Here is a 24,376-nt window from a genome sequence, read left to right on the forward strand (position 1 = left end):
ACATTTTGTGGGAAAATAACATCTTTCCAAAAGACTAACACAAAGTTTATAAAATATTTTTAATTATTAGGAACTTGGAATTAAGAATTGGAAAAATTTATAGATAAAAATTGAATCATACAAATTGTCTTAAAATATCAAAAATATAGTTGGTAATAAATGAATAAAAAAAATAAGTAATATGCAATATAAATTTAAAAAATAATAAAAAGTGTATATTGTAAGGTTAAAATTAACACAACGTTTTATTAAAATAGGTCGTTAAAATTTGGAAAAAGGTAAAACACGTCAAATAAAGAAAAAAATCAAAATAATTTTTGTCTAAAGTTTCTGAAGAGAGTACAGTCCCAAATTTAAATTTCAAGAATAGTTTTGTCTCATATTTTATTAAAATTTGGTATGTTTTATCTTATTAATTTAATTAATATATGATTATATTTACTATTTAATGTAATGAATTTTTTCCATGATAAAATACATAGATTTTGAAAGCTTCCCTTCTATTTTAAAAATATTATTCTCTGCATATCCTTCGCTCGATTTAGACAAAATAGAGTTTTGAGATATTACAGTTTTAATGTTTGAAGAAAATTAAAGTGACCAAATAGTATATTTACTTAAAAAAAGAATAAATTTATGAATTAATGCAAAAGGAGGAATTTTTAAAATATCTCAAACACGGCTGTGATAATTTAAATTAAGAGTAGTTTTTTTCTAAATAGTGTAAAGAATATGAAAAGTTAAATAATGTACAGAGAAAATATATATTTAACTTTTGACTGAATTGTGGATATGTATTTTAGAATAATACAGCCCTACTTTGTCATTATTTAATTATTATTACACTGTATTGTAAGTATGTATTTTAGGATAATATGTATTAAATTTAAACAAAAAAAAATTAAATTTGGGAGGCAGAAAATAAATCATGTAGTGAATTTCATCAAAAAGTTGAAGAATGGATATCACAAAAATTAAGTTGGGATTACAAAATTATGTGTTCCACAACTGATTATTTTCCTTTTGCAAGTAGCACTGTTGCTGGTCTGGACATTTGATTGAAGCTGGTAAACCTTGTGGAACAGTACTAAAAGAAGTCTTAATCCAGGAAAGCAGATTGTGAGTGGAATTTTATAATTTTCAATAATCACAAAGAGGTTGAACATGAAAAACCCTCAAAAACGAGCTTCTTCAGTCATTAGAAAACAATATTGCTTTTTCATGACAAAGTAAGATTACATGTCACATTGGAGACTCGGAACTTCAATGGACATTCTACTTCATCTACCATACAGTTACTCCTAAGATATTTCTATGTATAATAAATAATTTAATTCTAAAAAGGAGGTAATTTCTTTTCAGATCACAGATTTTTTTTTGTGACTTTGAGTATTGAGTATTATATTGGTAAAAATCTTGTTGAATAAAAGTTTGTAAACATTAAAAACGTAAATAACTGTTTCCGGAATATAAAATACAGAAAGAAACATTAATATTTAAAATAATCGAATAAATTATAATTTAATATTGTCGTTAATTAACCCATGGACTTGTTCCAGCAACTCAATAAATTTGTCGGAGCCACTTCCAGTGACAAAACTAAATATTATTATACCTGAAACAGTGTCACTTTTTATGCGTTTTTCCGATCATAACTTCGGCTTAAAAGTAATAAACGCGCTTCGTAATTATTTATGCCCAATGCGGTAAAAAAGGGTGGGCGCTACTCATAAAAATATTTACTCGTACCAACAATAAACCATTGAATAATGAAATTTGACACCACCCGGCATAACAGTACCTCGTAATCATTAAATATTAAAATTAAGAACCAAATATATAGCTTCTAATCCAGCAATTATCGCCGCACATGGAAATAAACTACACCCACAAATTAAGCAATAATTCACCGGGAAATTAATGTCCAAATAAAAACTAATAATCTGAATATTTAAGGCACATACGCGCGTACGGAATTCGTTGTGTTGTGTAACAGTCACTGCTGCGGTGGTCCCCGATGTCACAAACGCGTGAATAGTTGGGCAACGGGAAAAAATCAAGATAATAAATAATCCGGCACTGGGTCACGCCGACGGTATGAGATTTGAATCGTAAAAAAATCGTCCGGGACGTTTACGATTTTGTGGCAATTTTGGCGCAGGAACCGGTGTCGAACCGACGGCACTGGGGGAATCTATCTTGGTCATTATAAAATTATTATGGGACAAATTGAAAAAGAGGAAGACGCGTTTTGTGCCGTGCAATCATAAGTACATTACCTTCCCGGTGACATAGGTCCGTAATTATCGGACATATGTCCAAAGACCAAAGACGTTTTCGGCCGAGCCAGTCATTAGCCGAAGGGAAATCGACAATTAAACATTAATAACAGGTCGAATGACAACAAAAAAAGACTTAATTACTACACGGCAATTATGAATTTGTTTTGTTACACACTGTTGCCCGACAACACGCAATTATAGGTGGAGATGGCGGAATAAGGACGTAACAGTCGACCGTTAAATTTTTATGTTCTGTATAACTGAGCAGAATGAAGATAAATTTCAATCGTTTTTACGATAGATATCGATTTACTTAGAGGTGCTGTTCTTATGTGTCTAAAATTTATGGACGGTCATAAACAAGTGACCGGAATTTGATACAAATTTAGTGACGCTCTGAGTTAAAAAAAAACTACGTGGAGAAATAAACCTGGTTAAGTGTCGACATAAACTGAAGATGTTTTGATCAAATTAATTAATTTGTATACGTAAAATGTCTAAAACAATAAAAGCTTTCGATAATATAAATCAATGAGATTGCATTGATTTATTGACTAATTTATTAACACAAATTTTCTATACTGGAAAAATATTGTCTAAATTTTTAGATTTTATTTAAGATAATAATAAAAAATGTATTCAATTTTAGAAAAAAATGTAATTAATCAAAGACAGAAAGAGAAAAGTATTTATTATAAGTAAACTTAATAAATATAAGATAATTTAAACAAATTTTCGTAGATCATTTTTCGTAATGTAAAAGAAAAAATATAAATATTGAAAATAAAATATACATATACACGAAAAATTATTAAATTATTATTGTTAATTAGACTTTAACATTATTATTTTTTTTGTAAGAATAGGTTTAAAATAATTATAAAAAAAGATATTACTTTTACTGATAAAATTTATTAAAACTGAAGTTAAACAAAATAAAACAGTGTTTCACAACAGAAAAGACAAAATAAAAATTGAAAAAATATAAAATATATTTCAGACATCATCTACGAATAATAATATTAAGCAAGGGTAGAAATTGTAAGAAAAATAAAAATAACTGAAAAATTCTTGTATTTTTGTAAAAAAAATGTTTTACAAAATTCTAGAAATATAGAAAATATTCAACATTGCATCAATTGAAAACAATATAAAATATTATTACTTTTAATTTCACTATTTATGAACGACGAAAAATTGTGAAATAATTTCACAATTTTTTCATTTAAAATGGAGAATATCTTACACAGACAATGTTGAAAATTAAATATAAAAATAAAACAGTGTTTCATAAAGTAGAGTAAAGAACATAAAAGAGTAGGAAAGAAAAATTTCTAGAAAGAAAATTGATTAATATTTTTGTAGAAAAATAGTGGTTTACAAAATTAAAAAATATTAAATTTTATTAGGTTCACATAATTATGAAATCAGAGAAATGAACAGCAACAATAGTGCGAAACAAAAGATTTACGACATAATAAAAAATTAAAAATCCAAACACAAAAATAAAATAAGCAAATCAATTAGAAATAAATATAAACAATAGAGAGCGAGTAAACAATCGTCAAATTAATTTGCAATTATCACATTACCACTAATAAACTTTTCTGTGGAACTGCATTTTCTCCTAGTACATCTTTATTACATTCGCAATAAAATTTTTATGGCACTGTCAGCGCGAAACTAGTGATAAAGTGAATTTAGTTACAGTAATTTTGTCGGAAGTATAATTGCAAAATTTGCAACAATAAATTCAAAATAATTTATAGTATTATAATTGTTTGGATTGCTTTAGATTTAGACCTTTGATGCACACAATAAATGATAAATATTTATTACACATATGTAGCGAGGAAGCCAGTGAACCTATTTTATAAATTATCAATTAAATTTAAATTGCACCTAAAAGGCAGTTTATGTGCAAGATCCCATAAACATAAATTATGCTCGGGTTCAACGCAAACAATTAATAATTATTTAAACAGCATTACATGCCTGATTTAATGTTCTCAGCATTGAAAACTAATTACCATTAATCAAGGGAAGGTGCTAATTTTTGAACGGAGCTAATTGCACCAGTGGGATTTTAAGTAATTACTATTAATTAGATGCGGACAAACTACGTAAATAGATTATGTGTCTAACAGTAATGATCCGTTTAGTACAGTTTTTAAATGTTCCGTTATCGAAGAAAACAAAGACGTTTTATTTAGTACATAGGACGACAACAAATCGTACACGAGCCTTTGTTCTGTGACACAAAGGTAACAAACGGGAGGATGTGACTAATTATAATATCAAGTAATTAACTAAATAGACAAACACAATGACGATTAAAACGGGCAGTGGTGCTAGCATAAAAAAAACACATGACTCAATGAGTACACCATTCAACTTCAGCAACACGAAACTTGGCATAAAAAGCGGAAGATGAAGTTTAGTAACAGGTGCGTGGTTGAACTTGTTAAGGTAATTGTTTGACTCTAATTTAATTTGTAATCAGGCGTTTTTTCAGTTTCTCACAGTTCGCAAGACAAATTCACTACCCATTATGCGAGTGAGACAACGTCGACGATCATTGTTCAATGGCAAGGCGTTTAAATAAAGCAAAAGTCATTAGCCAAACAAAGCCGAATTTGTTCGCTTTGTTATCGAAAGTCTCCTCTCGTTGGTGCACGATAATTATTTTATAATTTGGACAAAAACTGTTTAAATCACGTCGATTAATTTTCGTAACGCGGACACAGAAATCGTGTGCTATTCAAATCTTTTACTACTTAGATCCACACAACAGGATATGAATGAAAAAAGCTGAAAAAAATGGTCTTCATTGAAAAACATTCGTTCATTAGCAAGTGTATAATGGAAGGCTTGTCTAACTTTTACCTGACTGTCATTTTGAGCATAACTAATTACATAATTACGTTTTTTTGTTGATTATTCGACAGTCATTAGTCGGTCGGGTCCAGAACCGCACTTGGCCCACAAATCGCCTTTCAATACTGTTAATCCGAAGAATTTTATAATTATTAACACGTTCAAGTTAGTGGCAATTTGTGCTTAAAATTGAACGGGTGAACTCACGTTCTAAAATAATAATTGCACGTTAATACATAATTCATACGTTCCAGAATCACATTTTTACGGATTCGGTAACAAACAAGAGTAGATGGAGCACAAAGTGGAAAGGTGATTAATAACAGCTCGGCGCATAATGTTGGCTGAAGGCTAATTTCAATATTTTAAGATTTTTGTTGAAAACCGTAATTAGAAATCGAGTAATTAAGATGAATAAGGCAACCACGGGTCATGATTTATTATAAGTACTGAATAACTGAGGAAATGTATTGGAATGTGAAACGAACGAGGATTTAGATCAACGTAAATATGCGATAATTGTACTATCCTACATCCATCCTCTATCAAACTACTCAAAAGAAATAGGAAGTCATAAAGAAAGTAATTTTACTCATTTCTATTTTTAAAGTTGTTTCATTATAAGTAAAATTTAATTAACATTGTTATGTATGTAGAAAACTGACAAGTTAATAAAAAATTGAAGAGAAAATAATTTTGTAAAAATCTGGAAATTTTACCTGAAATTTGAAAATTATTAAATTTCAACAGACTGTTCCAAATTTGATGAAATATTTGAAAACTCTACATTTTCTAAATTCGATGAAATAATTGAAAGCTTTAAGGAAGTGATAATCTTACTTTGAAAATTTGTAAAATCGAATTATTTCAGGACAAAAATATACTAAATTAGACAATTTATTAAGAGAAATTAAGTTAAAAAATTCATAATTTTAAAAATTAAAAATTATAATAATAATAATAATTTTATAACATTGAAAACAAAAAAATTTGTAGACTTAATTTTTTCAGACAGATAAACATAATTTTCTAAATTAACCATAATATAAATAATTTTTGGGGGAATTAAGCTAAAAATTTCATAATTTTTAAAATAAAAAAAAAATTATAAATTCCATTTTTCCAGGGAGAACCAAAAATATCTTGAAATACTAAAATTATTATTATTAAACACAATTTACTGAATGAACAATTATAGAAAGAAAATTATTATTTTATTTATGCCAAAATTTTGTGGATAATTTTATAAAATCGTTTAAATTTGAACAATGAATTTTAATTTTCTTAATGGCGTATCCTTAAATTACTTTTTTTTTTAGAATAAAACGGAAGACCTATTAAATATGACCTTTAATTTAAGATGTTATTAGTAAATTGATTATTTCCAAAATTAAGTAACAAATTAATGAGTACATTATTTCTATACTCCGAATATCGATTCTAAAAATTGCCATTGCCATTACCATGATCTTATTATAAGTTTAAAACAGTTTATTTATAATTAGATCCAGCTCGTAACACGATATTGTTCTGGTTCAAGTACTAAATTAAAACGTACGCAAGTTAAAAACTCTAACCAGTCACTCCACGTACACGTCCTCGAGGAACGAATAATAAAAGGCAATTTTAATCCCCGCCGTTTAATTGTGTAATAAATGTGCGTAACGATATTAAATTCAAACCGTGTCCAATCGCGATATTCTTATTATTCAATACAGTGGCCGAAATAAGATTAAGTTTGTTTTTTTTTTGGACACAGCATCACACACCTTCAAGGTGTATTTCCATGCGTGTGAGGACAATTTAATTGTTTTATTAGGTTTAATGTGTATAAATTTTGTAATTCCATAGATGTAGAAGAAAATATAATCACGATACAATTATTAATTCTAATTTATTTATATATAAAAAACGAGGAACATCTGTTGGATGTTGCCAAAAGGAGTGATCAATTATTACACAAAGTGGTGGGAATAATATGAAAATAATTAGAATTTTAGCCATAATTAATTTTCTTATGAATTTCGATCTTAGCCTTTTATGTTATAACTTGTCGATTTACATTTTTAAATTTTTAATTGTGTTACATTTTTTATTGGGTAACTAACTTATAAATTTGCAATTTAAATCCACAAACACTGTTATACACTGAAACTGTATAATTGTATAAAATTGAGTATATGTACTATTGTAGTAATAATGACCAGTAATTGCTACAATAGCTATTTTTTATCGGTATCTAGTCAGAAAAAGGTAGATTAAAACTGCTCCAAAAGCAGGAGGCTCCAAACTAGCCCCTCACTATACAGAGGTGTTTCAAAAATCTTTAAAAAGCATCCCCAAAAAACGTCTCACCAAATAAATAAGGAAACTTCGGAACTATTTAGCGTTCATGTGATGGATAGAACCGTGAGAAATCGTTTGTGAAGAACTTTATGCCAGAGAACAATAAAAAATGGAGCGAAGAATCAAAGTTTAACTTATTTGTTTCTGATGGTAGATGATATGAAAGACATCCAACTAAACAAATATTCAATGTAAAATATCAAATTCCTACTGTAAAATATTATGGTGGTAGCCTAATACTGTGGGGGTGTTTTCCCCAACCTGATGTCAATCCAATAGTTCAAGTAATGAGTAAAATGGACCGTTTTCAGGATCAGACCATATTAGAGGACTCGATGTTGACATTTATTGGAGAAAATAAGCTACGAAGATCGTGAAAACATGGTTTCATGATCGCGACACATCAATCCTCAAATGGCATTCACAGCTTCCAGATCTGAATCCAATTGAATACCCATTTTGAATCGTCGCATAAGGAGCCACACTAATATATAAAATATCAAAGTACTAGCTCAAATTCGCAGGAAACACTATAAAAACTGATTGATTTTATGCCAAGCAATGTTGGATGTTTATGCATATGCGAAAAAGAATTAAATATTTGTGTAAATATATTTTGGCAAAATAAATCAAACTTACATACTGTTTTCCAGATACAAAAGTATATTTTTAAATAAAATCTACAGAAAAACACATACGTGATTAAGTGAAAAAGGTGTATTTAAATTGTTAGGTCCACGATAGTAAATTTTTATTAAAAAATTCCAAATTACACAAATTTTAAATATTTCTGGATTTTGTTCTAAAAACTGAATTGTAGTTTATAGATATTTGTCGTCACTTTGTAATAATCTAAAAATTTTGAAATTTCAATAAAAAATTGAAATTTTCAAAACATTTCCTTAATAAATTTAGAATCCTAATAAAAATTTAGTCGAATTCTAGTGAAGTTTTCAATTTTCAAAATAAAATTTTAAATACTTAGGAATATTAAAAATTTAGAAATCTCACTTAATTGTTTTTATAAAATTAAAAGTTCATAATTTTTCATAAAAATTCTGGAGTTTATGGTGTTTTTTTCAAAAAATTATTGGATTTAATGAATTCTAAAATTTTAAATTATATGAAATCACAAATTTCAGGATTTTATTCTAAAAATTGAAGATTTCTAGTTTATAAATTCTTGTCGTCAATTTTTATTATTTTCAAATTTTAATAATTCCTCAAAAATTGTAGAATGACGGTAAATATTTTTTTAAAATTTATGTAAACTTACCTTCAAAATTGGTAATACGTTTTTTTTTTTTTGAAATTGTGTTTTCCATAAAAATATTAAAAACTAGAAATCTTGACATCCTGAAATTTTCTGTGGTTTATTTTCAATTTAGAATTATGAAGTCTTAACTTCAAAATTCCTAATTTGTTTATTTGAAATTTTATTCTTTTTCCATAAATATACTAAAATTCAGAAATCCTGAAACTTGGTGGTTTTTCAGCAAACGATCAGAATTAATAAATAATAATTGCGTAAAAACATGGTTTTATGATCGAAACATATCGGTACTCAAATAGCCTTCACAGTCCTTAGATCTAAATTCCATTGAACACTCATTTTGGATCGTCATATAAGAACCCACACTAACATAAAAAAATCAAAGAAAAGAGCAAACGAAATGGTCACAAATTCCTGAAAAAATACTACAAAAACTGGTCGATTTCGTGCCAAGATGTCAAGTAGTGTTAGTATGTCGATATGCGACAAAATATTAAATTAAATAATTATGTTTATATTTTTCAGAAGATAAATCAAGTCTCCGTACTTTTTGCCAGATTCAAATATATATTTTGAGTTAAGTGGTAGTTTACACCACAAATTCTGACTTGGCGGAAGTTTATATTCGAATAAATCATAAAATACATTTTTCCACTACTGTATACGTGTGCATGGATAATTTTTGTTATTTTTAATCGAACGAAAAAAACGTTCCAGATGCTCAATCTCGGTTAATTCGCGTCGTAATTATCACATCGACCGTAATAGGAGGATGTGGTGGTAAATTATGATTTAGCTCGATAATTGAATTTGTGATAAAAAAAGGCGCTTAAATAATGCCGTTGCGGCTAATTAGGAATTTCGAAATAATCATCTTCGACGTTACCGATGGACCCCGGCACAAAAAACCACCGGACGAAATTATCACGTATAAGACGAAAGTAATTATGCTTATTGTATTGCAGCCGATGAGTTTTTCTCGGATGCGTAAGTATGCATCGGAACATAATTCTGTGTAATTTAATATCAATTTTATTTATTACGGACTTGGTGCGCTGTCAGTTTAGCGAATTCTTTCAATAATTGGATTATAGTTTTGTATTTCAAGGCCAATCGGCACTTGGCTTCGTACCGATACATAACCGATATAGTTGTTCATAAATAAACAAGGAACGGGGATGACCAGTTTTTGTTTGGACCGCGAATAAATACGGCTCTGGCTATTACTACAAATCACCTAGTAATTACTTCCAGACCATAACTAGACAACTCGACAACTATTCATTTCTTTTGCACAACGCGAAATTGGAAACATTGGAAACATCCCGGGAATGAGATGGAAATAAATATTTACGGTGAATTAATTAAAATAATTAACGGTGTTAATGATGATCTAACTGCAATCATCCTATTTTTCCACGAACTGGCATTTTAATGCAACAATTAAAAACCCATTAATAGATTTTGCGTCAGCAATTAATTATCGCGCAGAAAAATAACCGCCGGGAATTCCACCACGTGTCCGTTCTAATGTTCCCCGAAACCGCGTAGGCGCAATACCATAATTAATTGCGGTAATATTTGTTTAAGTAATTGTAACTGTAATTAACGGCGGCGATGCACAAAGATCGGAAGAATGAAAAATAGCCGAGCTTGAGAAGGTGGCGTAGGACAATTATCTTGTTTATGTAACGCTCATGAATAATGCCACGGCATTAGAGATTTAATTGTTCGGGGCGGGAGAATTTCTGCGGCGCAGATCCGTCCCTGCGCCCTGAATAAACTTTTTATTGGAGTAATTAGTTTAACGCGGTGTCGACGTGTCCGCGCCGAATAACACGGTCCGGAGGAAAGTCCTGTAATTATGAAAAATTACGTTTAATCACTTTTTCAGACTATTAGTGGCCTTTCATGATTCATTCTTGGCATCGCTCCTTTGTCTTTTTCATCTTGGCCGGTACACAGATGTTCGATTCACAATATTATGAAATTAGTTCTGTGTGTTTATTAATGGGACGTTATTAGTCGAGTTTTGGTTCTTTTTAATTTTACATAATTAGATTAACTTATTGAGCTACCGGGCATATTATTAATTAATTATCTAGGACACTATTAACTCAATGCATTTTCTAGTTTCCAATATTCCTTAGAATAATTTATATCAACTAATACAGCTTTAAAGATTTTAATAAATTAAAATTGTCTAGAATTGATCAAATTTCAGAAATTTTCAATATTTTTTCAAAAAATCCTGAAATATTTGGTATATTTTCTTAAAAAATGAACAAGTGTAATAAATTTGATTCTAAAAATTTTATAATTTATTATTTTCAAGACTTTATCACAGAAATTGGAAGAGCGATGTTTTATATTGTTGTCAAACTTTGTAAAATATCAAATTTCAAAGCGAATTTTTAAATTGTCAAGGTACAATTTATATAAAAATATAAAAATGACTAGACTTATTATTTTCAGGATTTTGTTTTAAAAATGTTAATTTATTTTTTAAATTCTTGTCAAAATTTGTCAAATTTTAAAAATTTTTAAATTTTCAATAATTTTTCACAAAATTCAATATTTTAGATATTTTTTCTAAAAAAATTAAAATTATTTCAGATATTTTTCTAAAAATTATAAAATTTAGAGAATTTTCAACAAAATTATTATTTTCAGAATTTTATCCTAAAAATAGTAAGATTAACTTATTGACATATAATAATATTTGTTTATATAATTCAAAATTTTATATTTTTTCTCAAATTCTGTTAATTTAAAAATTCAGAATTATCACCTTACTTTTTTATAAAATTTAAAATTCTTAAATATTTTCCAAAAATCCTGAAATTTTTGATGTTTTTGTTCAAAAATTATAAGATTTAGTAAATTTTTGTACAAAAATATAAAATTATACAAAATTTCCTTTTCTAGTTTTCAGGATATTACTAAAAAAATTGGAAATTTCTAGTTTATAGATTTTCTTTATTACGTAAAATTTTAATAATCTGCAAATATCAAAATAATCCTGAAATTTTTGGCGTATTTTCTTCAAAAATTATTAAATTAATTATACAAATTTTTAATTTTCTAATTTTCAGAATTTTACTCTAAAAATTGGAAGATTTGTTGTTTATAGATTTTTTTCATTTTGTAAAATACCAAAAATAAAAAAATAAATAAAATTATAATTCAAGTAAAAATTTTGACAAAATATAGAAATTATTATTTTTCAAAGAGAAATTTTAAATGTTTAAAAATTTAGAAATTTCTCTGAATTTTTTATAAAATTTAAAAAACCAGAATTCCAATATATATATATATATATATATATATAAATTCAAATTTTTCTTAATTTTTCCAAAAACCACATTTGTTGAATTTTTTTCTAAAAATTGATTTCTAGTTTATAGATTTTTATCGTCAAGAAAAAGAGAAATTTTTGTTCAAAAGCTAACCAAATTATAAAATTTTCTAATTTACAGGAATTACTTCTAAAAATTGTGGAAGAGTAAATTTTTGACTAATTAGAATTTTTAATTATCAAAAAAAAATAAAAATTTTAATTATTTTCTAAATTGCTTTTGCTTTTTCATAAATACATTAAAATTTAGAAATTTTTCGTTTTTTTAATCATGAATAATTTCAAAGAATAAAGAAATTCAATTCTTTATTTCTTCCATTATAAAAGTAACTGTTATTAAAATAAATATTTTAAAACATGTTTTATGAAATCCACAACAAAAATAAATGTATTGAATGATCATTTCAATAATGTCCTAATTCATTCTGAATTAACAATTCGGTTATTCAATTCATACAACACGTCTAAAAAGCACACATTGTACATACAAACCGGTATTAATTCAACACAACTAATTGAAATTCAAATAAACTGTTGTAAAAACTACTGTTTTTCCTGGTTCTTTAACACCAGTTACATTGCTCGAATATCACTCACCCATTAATGGCCGTATGCGTCATGAACCAGCTCAAGAAGAACTTCACCAAAGAGTGCCAAAGCTGCGTGAAAATCCAATCGGACTTTTCCTCGGACCTAATGAGGAATTTGTTCGTCTCATCGTCCGGATGGAGCTGGACGAACTTAGACGCTAAATCGTCCGGCAGCCTCTTTAAATCGCATTGGTACCACTGTAACAAAGAGTAACGATTGTTGGCACTGACATTAAAACGTGTGTGGTAAAAAGTGCCCTTTCCGTCGGCACGAATTTAGGCTTAAAATGCAATTAATGACCGAGACCATTAATAATAATTAAGTATGAATGTAATCGTGATTGCTTTAAAACTGTTTAATTACTAAATATTTATCGTGAAAGGTCTTTACAGGCGAATTTCGTAATTGCACAATCTACGTTTATTAATCTCGAAGTGAGGCTTAATAAATTAGCTCGGACACACATATTTATTTATTTAATTGTGTTAATGTGTAAGAGTTTAGTTTATTCGGATCAACTTTTTGTTTTAAATAAAATTTATCATCATAAACTCGTGTTGTCTAGAACCATAAACCATTGTTTTTTATGTCTTCATAAGTCCATTAAAAATTGCAAACACGTTCAGGGGAAGAAGAAAAAAACGCTGGCGTTGCTCCTCATTGGACTGTTAATCAATCATGCACCATAACAGCTTGCCGGTCGATTTTTCCATCTATGATCCGGCGTATGAAGTGCAAAGTGTACGAGCTAAGCCCTATGGCACTACACCAGGCCCAATTAACGATTCGTTGTTTTTGTACCTCGCATATGAATAATAATGCAAAACGATTTACCGAAGGCGCGATTTCCTATGCATACACGGCCGGTATAAATATTCATGAGATTAGCGTTGCGTTCGGGCATCTTGACGAACACCTCGAGTGATTATTTTCCAAGCTGACAACAATAGGGATCCGCTTTAAGCACACACATACACACACAACGATAATACTTCACCATGCGTGTGTAATTTAAAAAAAAAAATTGTAGCTACAAGTCTCAAGCCCGCGAACTGCGGCTTAAGATTGAATTGTAATAATTTTGAATGAGTAATTAGGTCTTGAAATTAAGACGTGCACCTTCGGGTTGCGTGTCACAATTTAGCAACTAGCACAGACGTTCCATAAACTAGTTCATCCGCCAAACTCTGACTTGCAAAACACCCATAACATGCAATTTACCGTCTGCGATCCGTCGTGGAAAAATCACCCTGAGGATTCATAACGGCAACAAAGACGCCACCTGCACGTCCGAATCCGGCCTATTTTTCCTGAATAAATTAAAATCATATTTTAAGACATAGGTGGCAATTGTACGGATTCCGCTCCACTAATCTGTTACCGTCCACATCATTAAAAACACAAAAAGCCACATTTCAGCCGTGGCATTTTTATGTTGGCATTAAGAATGGTGGCCCCCTAAGTCTAGTAATAATCGCGGCATTAAATATCGAGTGTCATTACCGTTTTGTTGTATTACATTTAAAATGTCCGGGACAACGAAAAGTCTGCCACAAAAGTTACCGATGCAAGGTTTCCTGTAAAATCTCATTGTGCGGCACATTCAAGTTATGATCCAGTTATAATTAGATGATACGAAATAATAAAAGTGTATCGGAAAAGTTGCCTATTTGCTTTTGAAGCCCATACACAATTGGCCACTAATAACAAATTCCCATTCAATTTTTGAGTGGTATTGTTGATGTGATAAACAGTGGTTGATAGATATTGGATGTAATTTACAGGAGCGCTTTCAGAATCCGATTTTTCATATCTTTTATCTGATTATTAGACAACGGATGGTACCATTGTATCATTTTTTCAAATTCCTAAATTACTGCAGTTGGATGCAATAACCAAAAACCGTTCTTTCACATTATGCGTGCCTTGAAGTGAAAGGCCCTTTTCAATAAGCTTTAAAATATTTGATTTGTACGCGATTCATTGTGGCAGCATTGTAAATTGGTATGGAAATCTGTGCAAATAAAGGAGCGCCTTGTTTCATTTGAGACTATTTTAGTCTTAAAAAGGTACCGGGTACATATTAACTTTGAATTATACAAGTGACATTATTTATTTTTACAATTAAACCAAAAATACAACACACAAATTTTAATTTATTTATTGAATATTTTAAAAATTTTGTGGGAAAACTTGATTTTAATGGTACTATATTAAAAACGGGAATTTTAATTTTGACTTCTTAAATGGACCTTTTTATCGTAACAAAATTATGGATATTAAATGCATTATTTCAATTAGTAAAAGTCTAACTAGAATAACACAATATTCTAGTTTCTTATTCTATTATGTAATTTCTAACTAAAGCACTTGGTGGCAGAAGCACCTTTAATATCTAAGATGAGTGATCGTTCCTTAATTAGTATACCTATAGACTGTAATTACAAAATAGAACCTGTATCATCATGAAGTTCTAAAAATTACAATATGCAAATATTCCAAATAAGATTATTGGATTAAGATTGGCACCATTCAATAACGAATTTAGATATTTTATGTGATAATTTAGTAAAAGATGTTGTTAACAATCTAAACAGAATGTGTCCATAAAAACTATGAATATTCTTGCTAAATATACTGAAAGTAATAAATGAATGGAGAAATATTAGAAACTATTAAACAAAGAAATATTAGATAAAAAAGCAATTTTCATTAGGAAAGAAGAATCTTGGAAGTCATATAAACAAGTAAGAAATGTTGTGATAGGATAGGATCAAGAAAAATAAACAGATATATTTTAGAAGTACATTAAAGAACAAAAAAGATATTAAACTTTGAAAGACGCTTAAAAAACTATTACGTAATTAAAATATTCATGTAAATAATTTTGTGCAGCTGATTAAGTAAACGTAAGTGAAGGTCAAAATATAGTACATAAATTTAATAATTATTTTATTCAGTATTAAACAAATACAAAATAGTGTAGAAAGAAGAGAATTTGGACATTATATTTTAGAAAATATTTCTTTTAAAGCACACAAAAAAAGCGGAAAGTACCATTTACCTATATCAGATCTCATCTTACCCGGTTTATATGATATTATGAAATATGTAATAATAATATTTCTGTATCTACAGACGATACAGTGCTGTACATTACTTGTAATAATTGATTATATGTTTGAGACTGTAAATTTAAAGTTATCTGTTACCTTAAAATGAATCTGTGATAATAATATAAATATAGATAAATCTAAATTTATGTTGATAGGTAAGGTAAGCCTTATAAATTATTAATCTACATTAATGTTAAGGGAACTTCAGAAAGTATAATTAAATTGAATTAAATTTTAAAGGACATTATAATAATGTTTTAAAAACAATTTTCAAACGGGTATATTTATTTATTTATAAAAATGACTTGCAACATAAATTTAAACACTAGAATATTAATTTATAACGCCATTAATTAATCTTTATTTTGATTATTGTCCTTTACTTCTGTTTAATTGAATAAATTAAATCAATTTTAGAAACTAAAGAATAGACGGATACATATAAAATTACAGGACAATAAATATACATCAATAAAAGATATGTTGGAAGTGTTAAGCTTTGTGAAAGAATTATTCTTGAAGTACACTCAGAATATATGGTAAGTCGAACTTTGATAACTCCAATTTTTTATAACTAGAAGCAAACTGGTTGACAATGGCATCCAGGGTGAGAATTATGTGTAATTTTTACTTGATAACTCTAGAATATCTTGATAACTAAATATTGGGCATAATCCTCGATAAGTCGAATTTCTCCTGTCCCAGGTAAACTATCGGCAACAATTCTAAGACAATTATAAATTGATTAGAATAATACCTACGATTTTCCTTATAGTGTTTACATAATTAATCTTAATGTTAAGTTCTAAATGAAAGTAAATTTTACTAAGGGTTTTTCCAATTAATTGTCTCAAAGACGACTCCTACAATGACAATGCTTATTTTTGCTACTAGGCTTGATTTTGTGGCAAATCATGGTTCTAATTCGAAGTCTGACTCTATTCAAAGTTACTTATAAAATTAAAATCCAGGTTACACCATCATATGTATATAGAAAAATAACTTAACATATGTTATTGGTGTTCATGGGCATAATACTAAAGAAAAGTGGATTTTATGTTAAAACAAACAAAAGTCAATACTTAAACAAAAGTTCATTTTGTACTGGTCTACATATGTATAATGAATTATCAAATAACATAAAACGTTGTGTTAATTTTCATAAATTTAAGGGTGTAATTAGAAAATATAATTTTCAGTAATTTTATTGTTTGTATTTATTAAGAATTGTGCTTGATCCTATACATGCATACACATTTTAAATTGTATGCTAAATAAATTATTATTGTTATTAAAGTTTTAACTAACGTTAGATTGCTGCAGCCATAAAAACATACAATTCAGCACAAATATTTAAAAAGATATAAATTGGAATGGGGTCAAAAATTATAATGAGCAAATCAAAATTCCTCACAAAAAAGTGACAAAAACATAATTAAACAACACTTCCCGAGAAAATAGTCCGGTTTTTTCATCAAATAACATTAAAATCGATTATAATCTTGCGAACCGTTCCATTAAGAGAAGACGTGGACGTTAACAGATCATTGCATGAAATTGTCAAGTTTATAAGTAAATAATTGCATATCGTAAAAATGGTCCTGTGGCAATATAGACATAGACACCACATTATAATCTCGACAAGAAAACGTATTTCGTGCCCACGGGCGCCAAACGCGGCTACGACCATTTCCGTTGCATATTTTAATGGTGGTTAATCAATTTAAGAAAAATGTCATCTCTCTTAAAACACACAAAGGTTGGATCTCACCTATCGGACATTGATTTATGATATTTTTAATATGATTCAAATAATTCAATTCATGTCCCCCTTGAATGTATCGATAGTAAATTATGGGCCTACGTGCCAGGTTAAATACAATTATAAATTATTTTTTTCTCCTGACATACCGATTTATGGTGCGTCATTTTAATTGGCGTTTTAGTAGTTTGTGAATTAACGACAAACCGATTTGCATATTTAAACAATTTATTTTAATTGTCCAACGCTTATTGAATTATTCAAATTCACGGCAAAAAATAACCGTCTGTTTTCTCGTGTGTCACAAATCTCAATACAAACAGTATAATTGTAACTAAAATGTGTGTTCGTGAAGCTGTGGGCATGGGATCCGAATTTGATTCGATGTGACCGTGGAATACTAAAGAGACATTTCCATCCCGTCACATTGATCGAAACCACGACGGTTTGTTACACGAAAGAATGCTTCTTAAAAAGTAATTTGTACATTTGTTAGTCGCGCCGTTGCCCAGTACTTATTATTGAATCGAATCTGCCCGTCATCTCAGCACTAATTAAACCAAACGCAGCGGACCAATTCGACAGTCGCCATTAACGTCTAATTAAACGATTACGCTGCGCGAACTGATCGAACACTTCGATTTGGTGGGTTCCCATAGAGTGGCGGGTTCAGGGGACTCCGGTGCACAACAGAAATTAAATTAACGCGGTCTCGATCAAATAATGGGGGAGAGACTGTGGTGGCATTCGAGTGGTACCGTAAGGATGATTTGTCTGGGTGTTTCGCGAATCGTACGGTTGCAAGATCGATTGTTTAAGTAAAATGCTTCGGGAATCGGATATTCACGGTTTTGACCGTCTTGAATGCGGTTTCTTGTACAAGTGCAAGATTATCAACGGCGAAATTAACGTTGGCGATTGTACGGAATTCTTCAGATTCATTAACCTTCTTTGCAGTTAATTCAATTCATGTTGTATCAAGTTTCAGCTCGTTTATTTATTCTTTCAAATATTTTTGTTTTTAGATTGTAATATTTTTTTAGCTTTAACTGATACCTCTTACTCTTTTGGTAACTTATAAATGATGATAAAATGTAAGAAAAACAAAAAGGATGTTACCAATATAATTCCTCTTTTCTCTAAGTTTCAATTGTTTTATTTCACATTAGTCACTTTGGTAACTTGTAACAAATAGTTAATCCAATATTTTAAAGTTTTTAGTCTTGTTATATTTAATCGTCTACTCATCATAACCTTCTTCCTTTGTTAAAACAGATTCAATATTTTCAATTTTTTTTTTAATGGCAAAGAGAAGTTATTTTTGAAATATAATCACTCACTCTTTAGGTGAACAACTAATTTATGATAAAACATAAGAATGCTAACAGCAGAAATAAAATCTATTAAATAGAGAGATGTTACCAATATAACTCTTCTTTTCTTCAGGTTTTAATTTTTTTAATTCACATCAGTCATATTGGTAACTTATGACTAAAAATTAATTCAATATTTTAAAGAGTTTTTAGTCTTGTTATATTTAATCGTCGACTCATCACAACTTTCTTCCACTTTTAAAACTGATTCAATGTTTCCAGGAATTATATATATTAATAGCAAAGAAAAGTTATTTTTAAAATATAGTCACTTACTCTTTAGGAGAACAACTAATTTATGATAAAACATAAGAATGTTAACAGCAGAAATAAAATCTACTAATTAGGAGGATGTGACCAATATAACTCTTCATTTCTTCTAGTTTTAATTGTTTTAATTCTCATCAGTCACTTTGGTAACTTGTAACAAAAAGTTAATCCAATATTTTAAAAGATTTTTAGTCCTATTATATTTAGTCTTCGACTCATCATAACTTTCTACCTTTGTTAAAATTGATTCAATGTTTCCAGAAAGTATATTTTTCAATAGCAAAGAGAAGTTATTTTTAAAATATGGTCACTTACTCTTTAGGAGAACAACTAATTTATGATAAAACATAAGAATGTTAACAGCAGAAATAAAATCTACTAATTAGGAGGATGTGACCAATATAACTCTTCATTTCTTCTAGTTTTAATTGTTTTAATTCTCATCAGTCACTTTGGTAACTTGTAACAAAAAGTTAATCCAATATTTTAAAAGATTTTTAGTCCTATTATATTTAGTCTTCGACTCATCATAACTTTCTACCTTTGTTAAAATTGATTCAATGTTTCTAGAAAGTATATTTTTCAATAGCAAAGAGAAGTTATTTTTAAAATATGGTCACTTACTCTTTAGGAGAACAACTAATTTATGATAAAACATAAGAATGTTAACAGCAGAAATAAAATCTACTAATTAGGGGGATGTTACCAATATAACTCTTCATTTCTTCTGGTTTTAATTGTTTTAATTCACATCGGTCACTTTAGTAACTTGTAACAAAAAGTTAATCCAATATTTTAAAGGGTTTTTAGTCCTGTTATATTTAATCTTGGATTCATCATAAGTGTCTGCCTTTGTTAAAATTGATTCAATGTTTCCAGAAATTATACTTTTCAATAGCAAAAAGAAGTTATTTTTAAAATAAGATCACTCAGTCTTTAGGTGAACAACTAATTTATGATAAAACATACAATGCTAATAGGTGAAATAAAATCCAACATTAATCCAATATTTTATCATCTATCACTTTGGTACCTTATAACAAAACGTAAAACTAATATTTTCCAGAACGTTTAATGTTGATAGATTTTATTTTCGACTCATCGTAAATTTCTTCCCTTGTTTAAATTAATTCAATGTTTTCAAGAGATGAATATTCTCAATAGCTCAAAGAGTTAAAATAAGATCATAAAAACTACTTTATTTTTGTATTTTAATATGTCCAACCATTTGAACATTCACAATTTTTGAATAGATAGTATATAATTGGATAAATCCTAGATTATTTTTCATACTCATGAATTTTCAATTTAATTCATTGCTTTTCCAATCGTATTCCATATACTATACCATCACTCAATATAAATTATTATTAAACTTCGTTGGACTCAACCAATCTTGTGATGCACATGTAATGAATTTAAAACGAATTTGTTTTATGGGAGTTAGAAGCACGTGATAAGTTAAATACGCTGACAAGAACCGCACGAATCACGATAATCCTTCGAGGAAAAGAATTGACAAAATTATATATGCCATTGTATGATACATATTTGAACTAATAATCGATGTTTAAATAAAGGAATGGCATCGCATGTGTATTTATACTGGCACGGCATGAATATAATAAAATTGGAAAGAAATAAATGAGAATTCATCCTGATAGACATCAATCTGTGATGTATTTTGACGCAAACACATATAAAATTGATGAATAACCCAATAAATGCGCATAAAATTTTTAAGTTATCCCTTTTTTATGTAAACAAGTTGTTCGGATTTGAATAAACATGGATATGACAAGTGCTGGTTACATGGTCCCCGACCGTTCGCATCTTGCTCGTCGACCCCGGCGATTTCGGCTACCGTTTCCACGCTACTCTTCCTCCTTCTTTTCTTCATCTCGTTTCTTCACGTCCACGCCCATCCTTGTGATGGATCGCCGATCTATCGCTGTCCATTAATTTTTGATGCGCCGTTTAAATATGAAACTTTTCCGAGACTTGAAGAGACATTCGAGGAAACAATTTACAATCACAGAACACCGTTGCTGCAATAAGAAATATTGATTGGTCTCCACGTGATCTTCGTACCGGAAATCATTTATAATTCAAACTTCGGCCGCCATTATGGGCAATCACATTTGTGACCCGAGACGTTTCTGTTGGTACAAACAGTTATTTATGTAGTGTTGTGTTGTAACTAATTTATGTGTAAGTAAGAATGCTAACAGTTGAAACTAGAACTATTAATTAGAGGGATGTAAATTACCATTCCACAAACGGCGATATATCACGTGTAATTGTTTTACATTCATTATTCATCTCTTAATTTGACTCCAGCGTGATGCCCACGATCCGGCTATCCGTTTGCGCTTTTATTGGCCTTTAACCATTGGTGTCGGGCGAAAACAGTTCAATGAATACAAACGTATAAATTCCATCCATTGCACTTTGTTTAATGGCAATATGTTATTTTACAAGATAACCACTCCAATAAATTGATCCGGTCCAGGTAAAACATGTAAACATCACAGATTGGATATCGAATCGGAGATGGGACCGAATCGGGGCCGGATTCCTGCTCTTTTTAATTTTAATTACGGCCCAATGATTAGTGCCACCACCACCAGCCTCCCGACACAGAGAAGGATCCGTCTCGGACGGCACGTTTTTTTTAAATTAATGGCATTCTTCGCCGTTTATTGTTGCGCGCCAGTTGCTACTGTTGGGGCCGGCCTGTATGAATGTTATTAACATTGCATTATCTACAGTCTCTCATCAACATAAATAATGAAAACTTAATTAAAAACGCGGCTCACGGAATGGGAGGTTTTTCCATGTTCGCACCTGATACGAGCGATTATTTACACTGCCGGTTTACGTAAACCTTTCTTCACGCTTCTTGTATTAACAGCCAGACATTATATCATTCGGTTAATGGGGTTTTTCTTCCGACAATACTTTCCATTTTTAACGTAAACCAACACATAACAAGCTCTTCTAATATACACTTATTATCTTATATCGACGAATAAAGTATTTTCTTGTCTAATTATCTCTTTCTGATATGTTCTTCATACTCACCTAATTGCAGATCTAAACAAGAGTAAAGATTTTCCTTTAAAAGAAATATTACAATGATTTCTGGTCATCACTTTTAAACATTCAGAAATAAAATTACAAATATTCTTATTAAACAGGTGTATTAAAAAGATTTTTTGTAACCTATTTTTTTATTAATTTTCTTAGGACTACATGAACTTTCCTTCTTTATCTAGACGATGATGTTTTCTTCCATAGTCCTACTTATACTCTTAAATTTTGAATTAGAAATCATATTAACTGACATACAAAATTTCTATTCATATAAACGTTGTAATCAAAAGTGTACAAATTAGTCCTGAAAATCAGTAATAAATTTAACTATAAACCTTATAAAATCCAGAGTTTGGAGAAAATTATGAATTCTCAAATTATTGCATGTGAGTCTTTTCCAACTAAAGAAAAACAAATTAAACAAATTTTAATAGTTAATCAAGAATATAAAAAATGTCTTTTATTACCTTCATATACTTTTTTCTTAAATTTTTAACGAGAAAGATTATCTGAACTCTGAAATATCTTCAAAAGTATGCTGTGTCTCTTCTCTTACTTTCTACACCCTTAAATATTAAACAAACTAGATAAACCAGCAACCCAAACAAAATTTAAAATATTCATATTAAACAGGAATATAAAAAAGAGTTTTCGTAACCTTTTTTTATTAATCATCTTAGGACATCATGAATTTTCCCTCTTCATCTAATCGAATGATGATTCCAATTGAAACAGAAATTGAAAAAGAATCTATCTGACATGAATCCTATTTAAACATACATTGTAATCTAAAGAGTACAAATTAGTCCTGAAAAGAAGTGTTAAATGATTTTATTATAAATCTTTTTAAAGGTTTAAAAGTCAAGGTTTGAAGAAAATTATGAATTCTCAGATAAAGAAGTACAAATTAAAAAGATTGAAAGTTAATCAAGAACTTTAAGAATTGTATTTATTACCCACATATAATTTCTACTTAAATTTTAAAAGATGAAGATTATCTAACGTCTGAAAATATTCAAAAATATCCTGTCTCTTCTTTTGCTTTCTACATTCTTAAATATTAAACAAACTAGATAAAGAAAAAAGAATCCTTCTTGTACTCTAAAATTTTAATTAGAAACTAAATTAACTGATAAACATGAATCTTATTTATACAAACATTGTAACCAAAAAGGTCGGAATAGGTCCTGAAAAGCAGTATTAAATGATTTTATCATAAACCTTATTAAATCCAGGGTTTACAGAAAATAATGAATTCTCAGATTATTCGATATGATGGATGACTTTTTCAACTAAAGAATTGTATTTTGTTACCTTCATATATTGTACTTCCTTCTTAAATTTTAAAAAAGAAACATCTATTGTCTCTTCCCTTGTTCTCTAAACTCTTCAATATTAAACAAACTAGATAAACAAGTAACAGAAACAAACCTGTAAATATTCTTATTATACAGGAATATAAAAAAGATTTTTCGTAACCTTCGTAACATGAACTTTCCCTCTTCATCTAGATGAATGATAATTTCTTCCAATTGAAATAGAAAATAGAAAAGTGTTGTTCTTATACACTTAAATATTGAATTAGAAACTTAATTAATTGAATAACATGAATCCTATTGACACATTTTAATTAAAAGAGTAGAAATTAGTCTTGAAAAGCAGTATTAAGTGATTTTATGATAAACTTTATTAAATCCAGAGTTTGGAGACAATTATAAATTCTCAGACTATTCGATATGATTAATGAATTTTCCAACTAAAGAAGAACAAATTAAAAAGTTTGTAAGAGTTAATCAAAAACATTAAGAAGTATGTTCCTTAAATTTTGAACTAGAAAGATTAACTGAAGTTTATGAAACTTACTCAATCAAGAGAAGTATGAAAGTAAAAAAGTCCATAAAAAGGAATATTATAGTTTTCTCTTAAATCTTACTAAACCATGAATCTTTCATCCTCACAAAAGGATTCAACAAAAAATTAGAAAAAATTCTTGCTCCTACGTAACTAGCTGGACGAATAGAATATCTTTAAC

At 28.9% G+C, this 24,376-nt stretch overlaps 1 protein-coding gene across 1 annotated transcript in view; it reads right to left on the bottom strand.

Moving 5' to 3' along the window:
- LOC109598794 (protein-L-histidine N-pros-methyltransferase) overlaps positions 1 to 24,376 on the bottom strand; it is a 142,218-nt gene that overhangs the window by 92,796 nt on the left and 25,046 nt on the right. Inside the window, exon 2 of the mRNA XM_020014715.2 lies at positions 12,734 to 12,924. Within this exon, the coding sequence (XP_019870274.2) occupies positions 12,734 to 12,924 (191 nt within the window). The remainder of the gene's footprint in view (positions 1 to 12,733; positions 12,925 to 24,376) is intronic.

Source organism: Aethina tumida, chromosome 2, assembly GCF_024364675.1.
Source record: "Aethina tumida isolate Nest 87 chromosome 2, icAetTumi1.1, whole genome shotgun sequence".
Lineage (NCBI taxonomy): Eukaryota > Metazoa > Arthropoda > Insecta > Coleoptera > Nitidulidae > Aethina > Aethina tumida.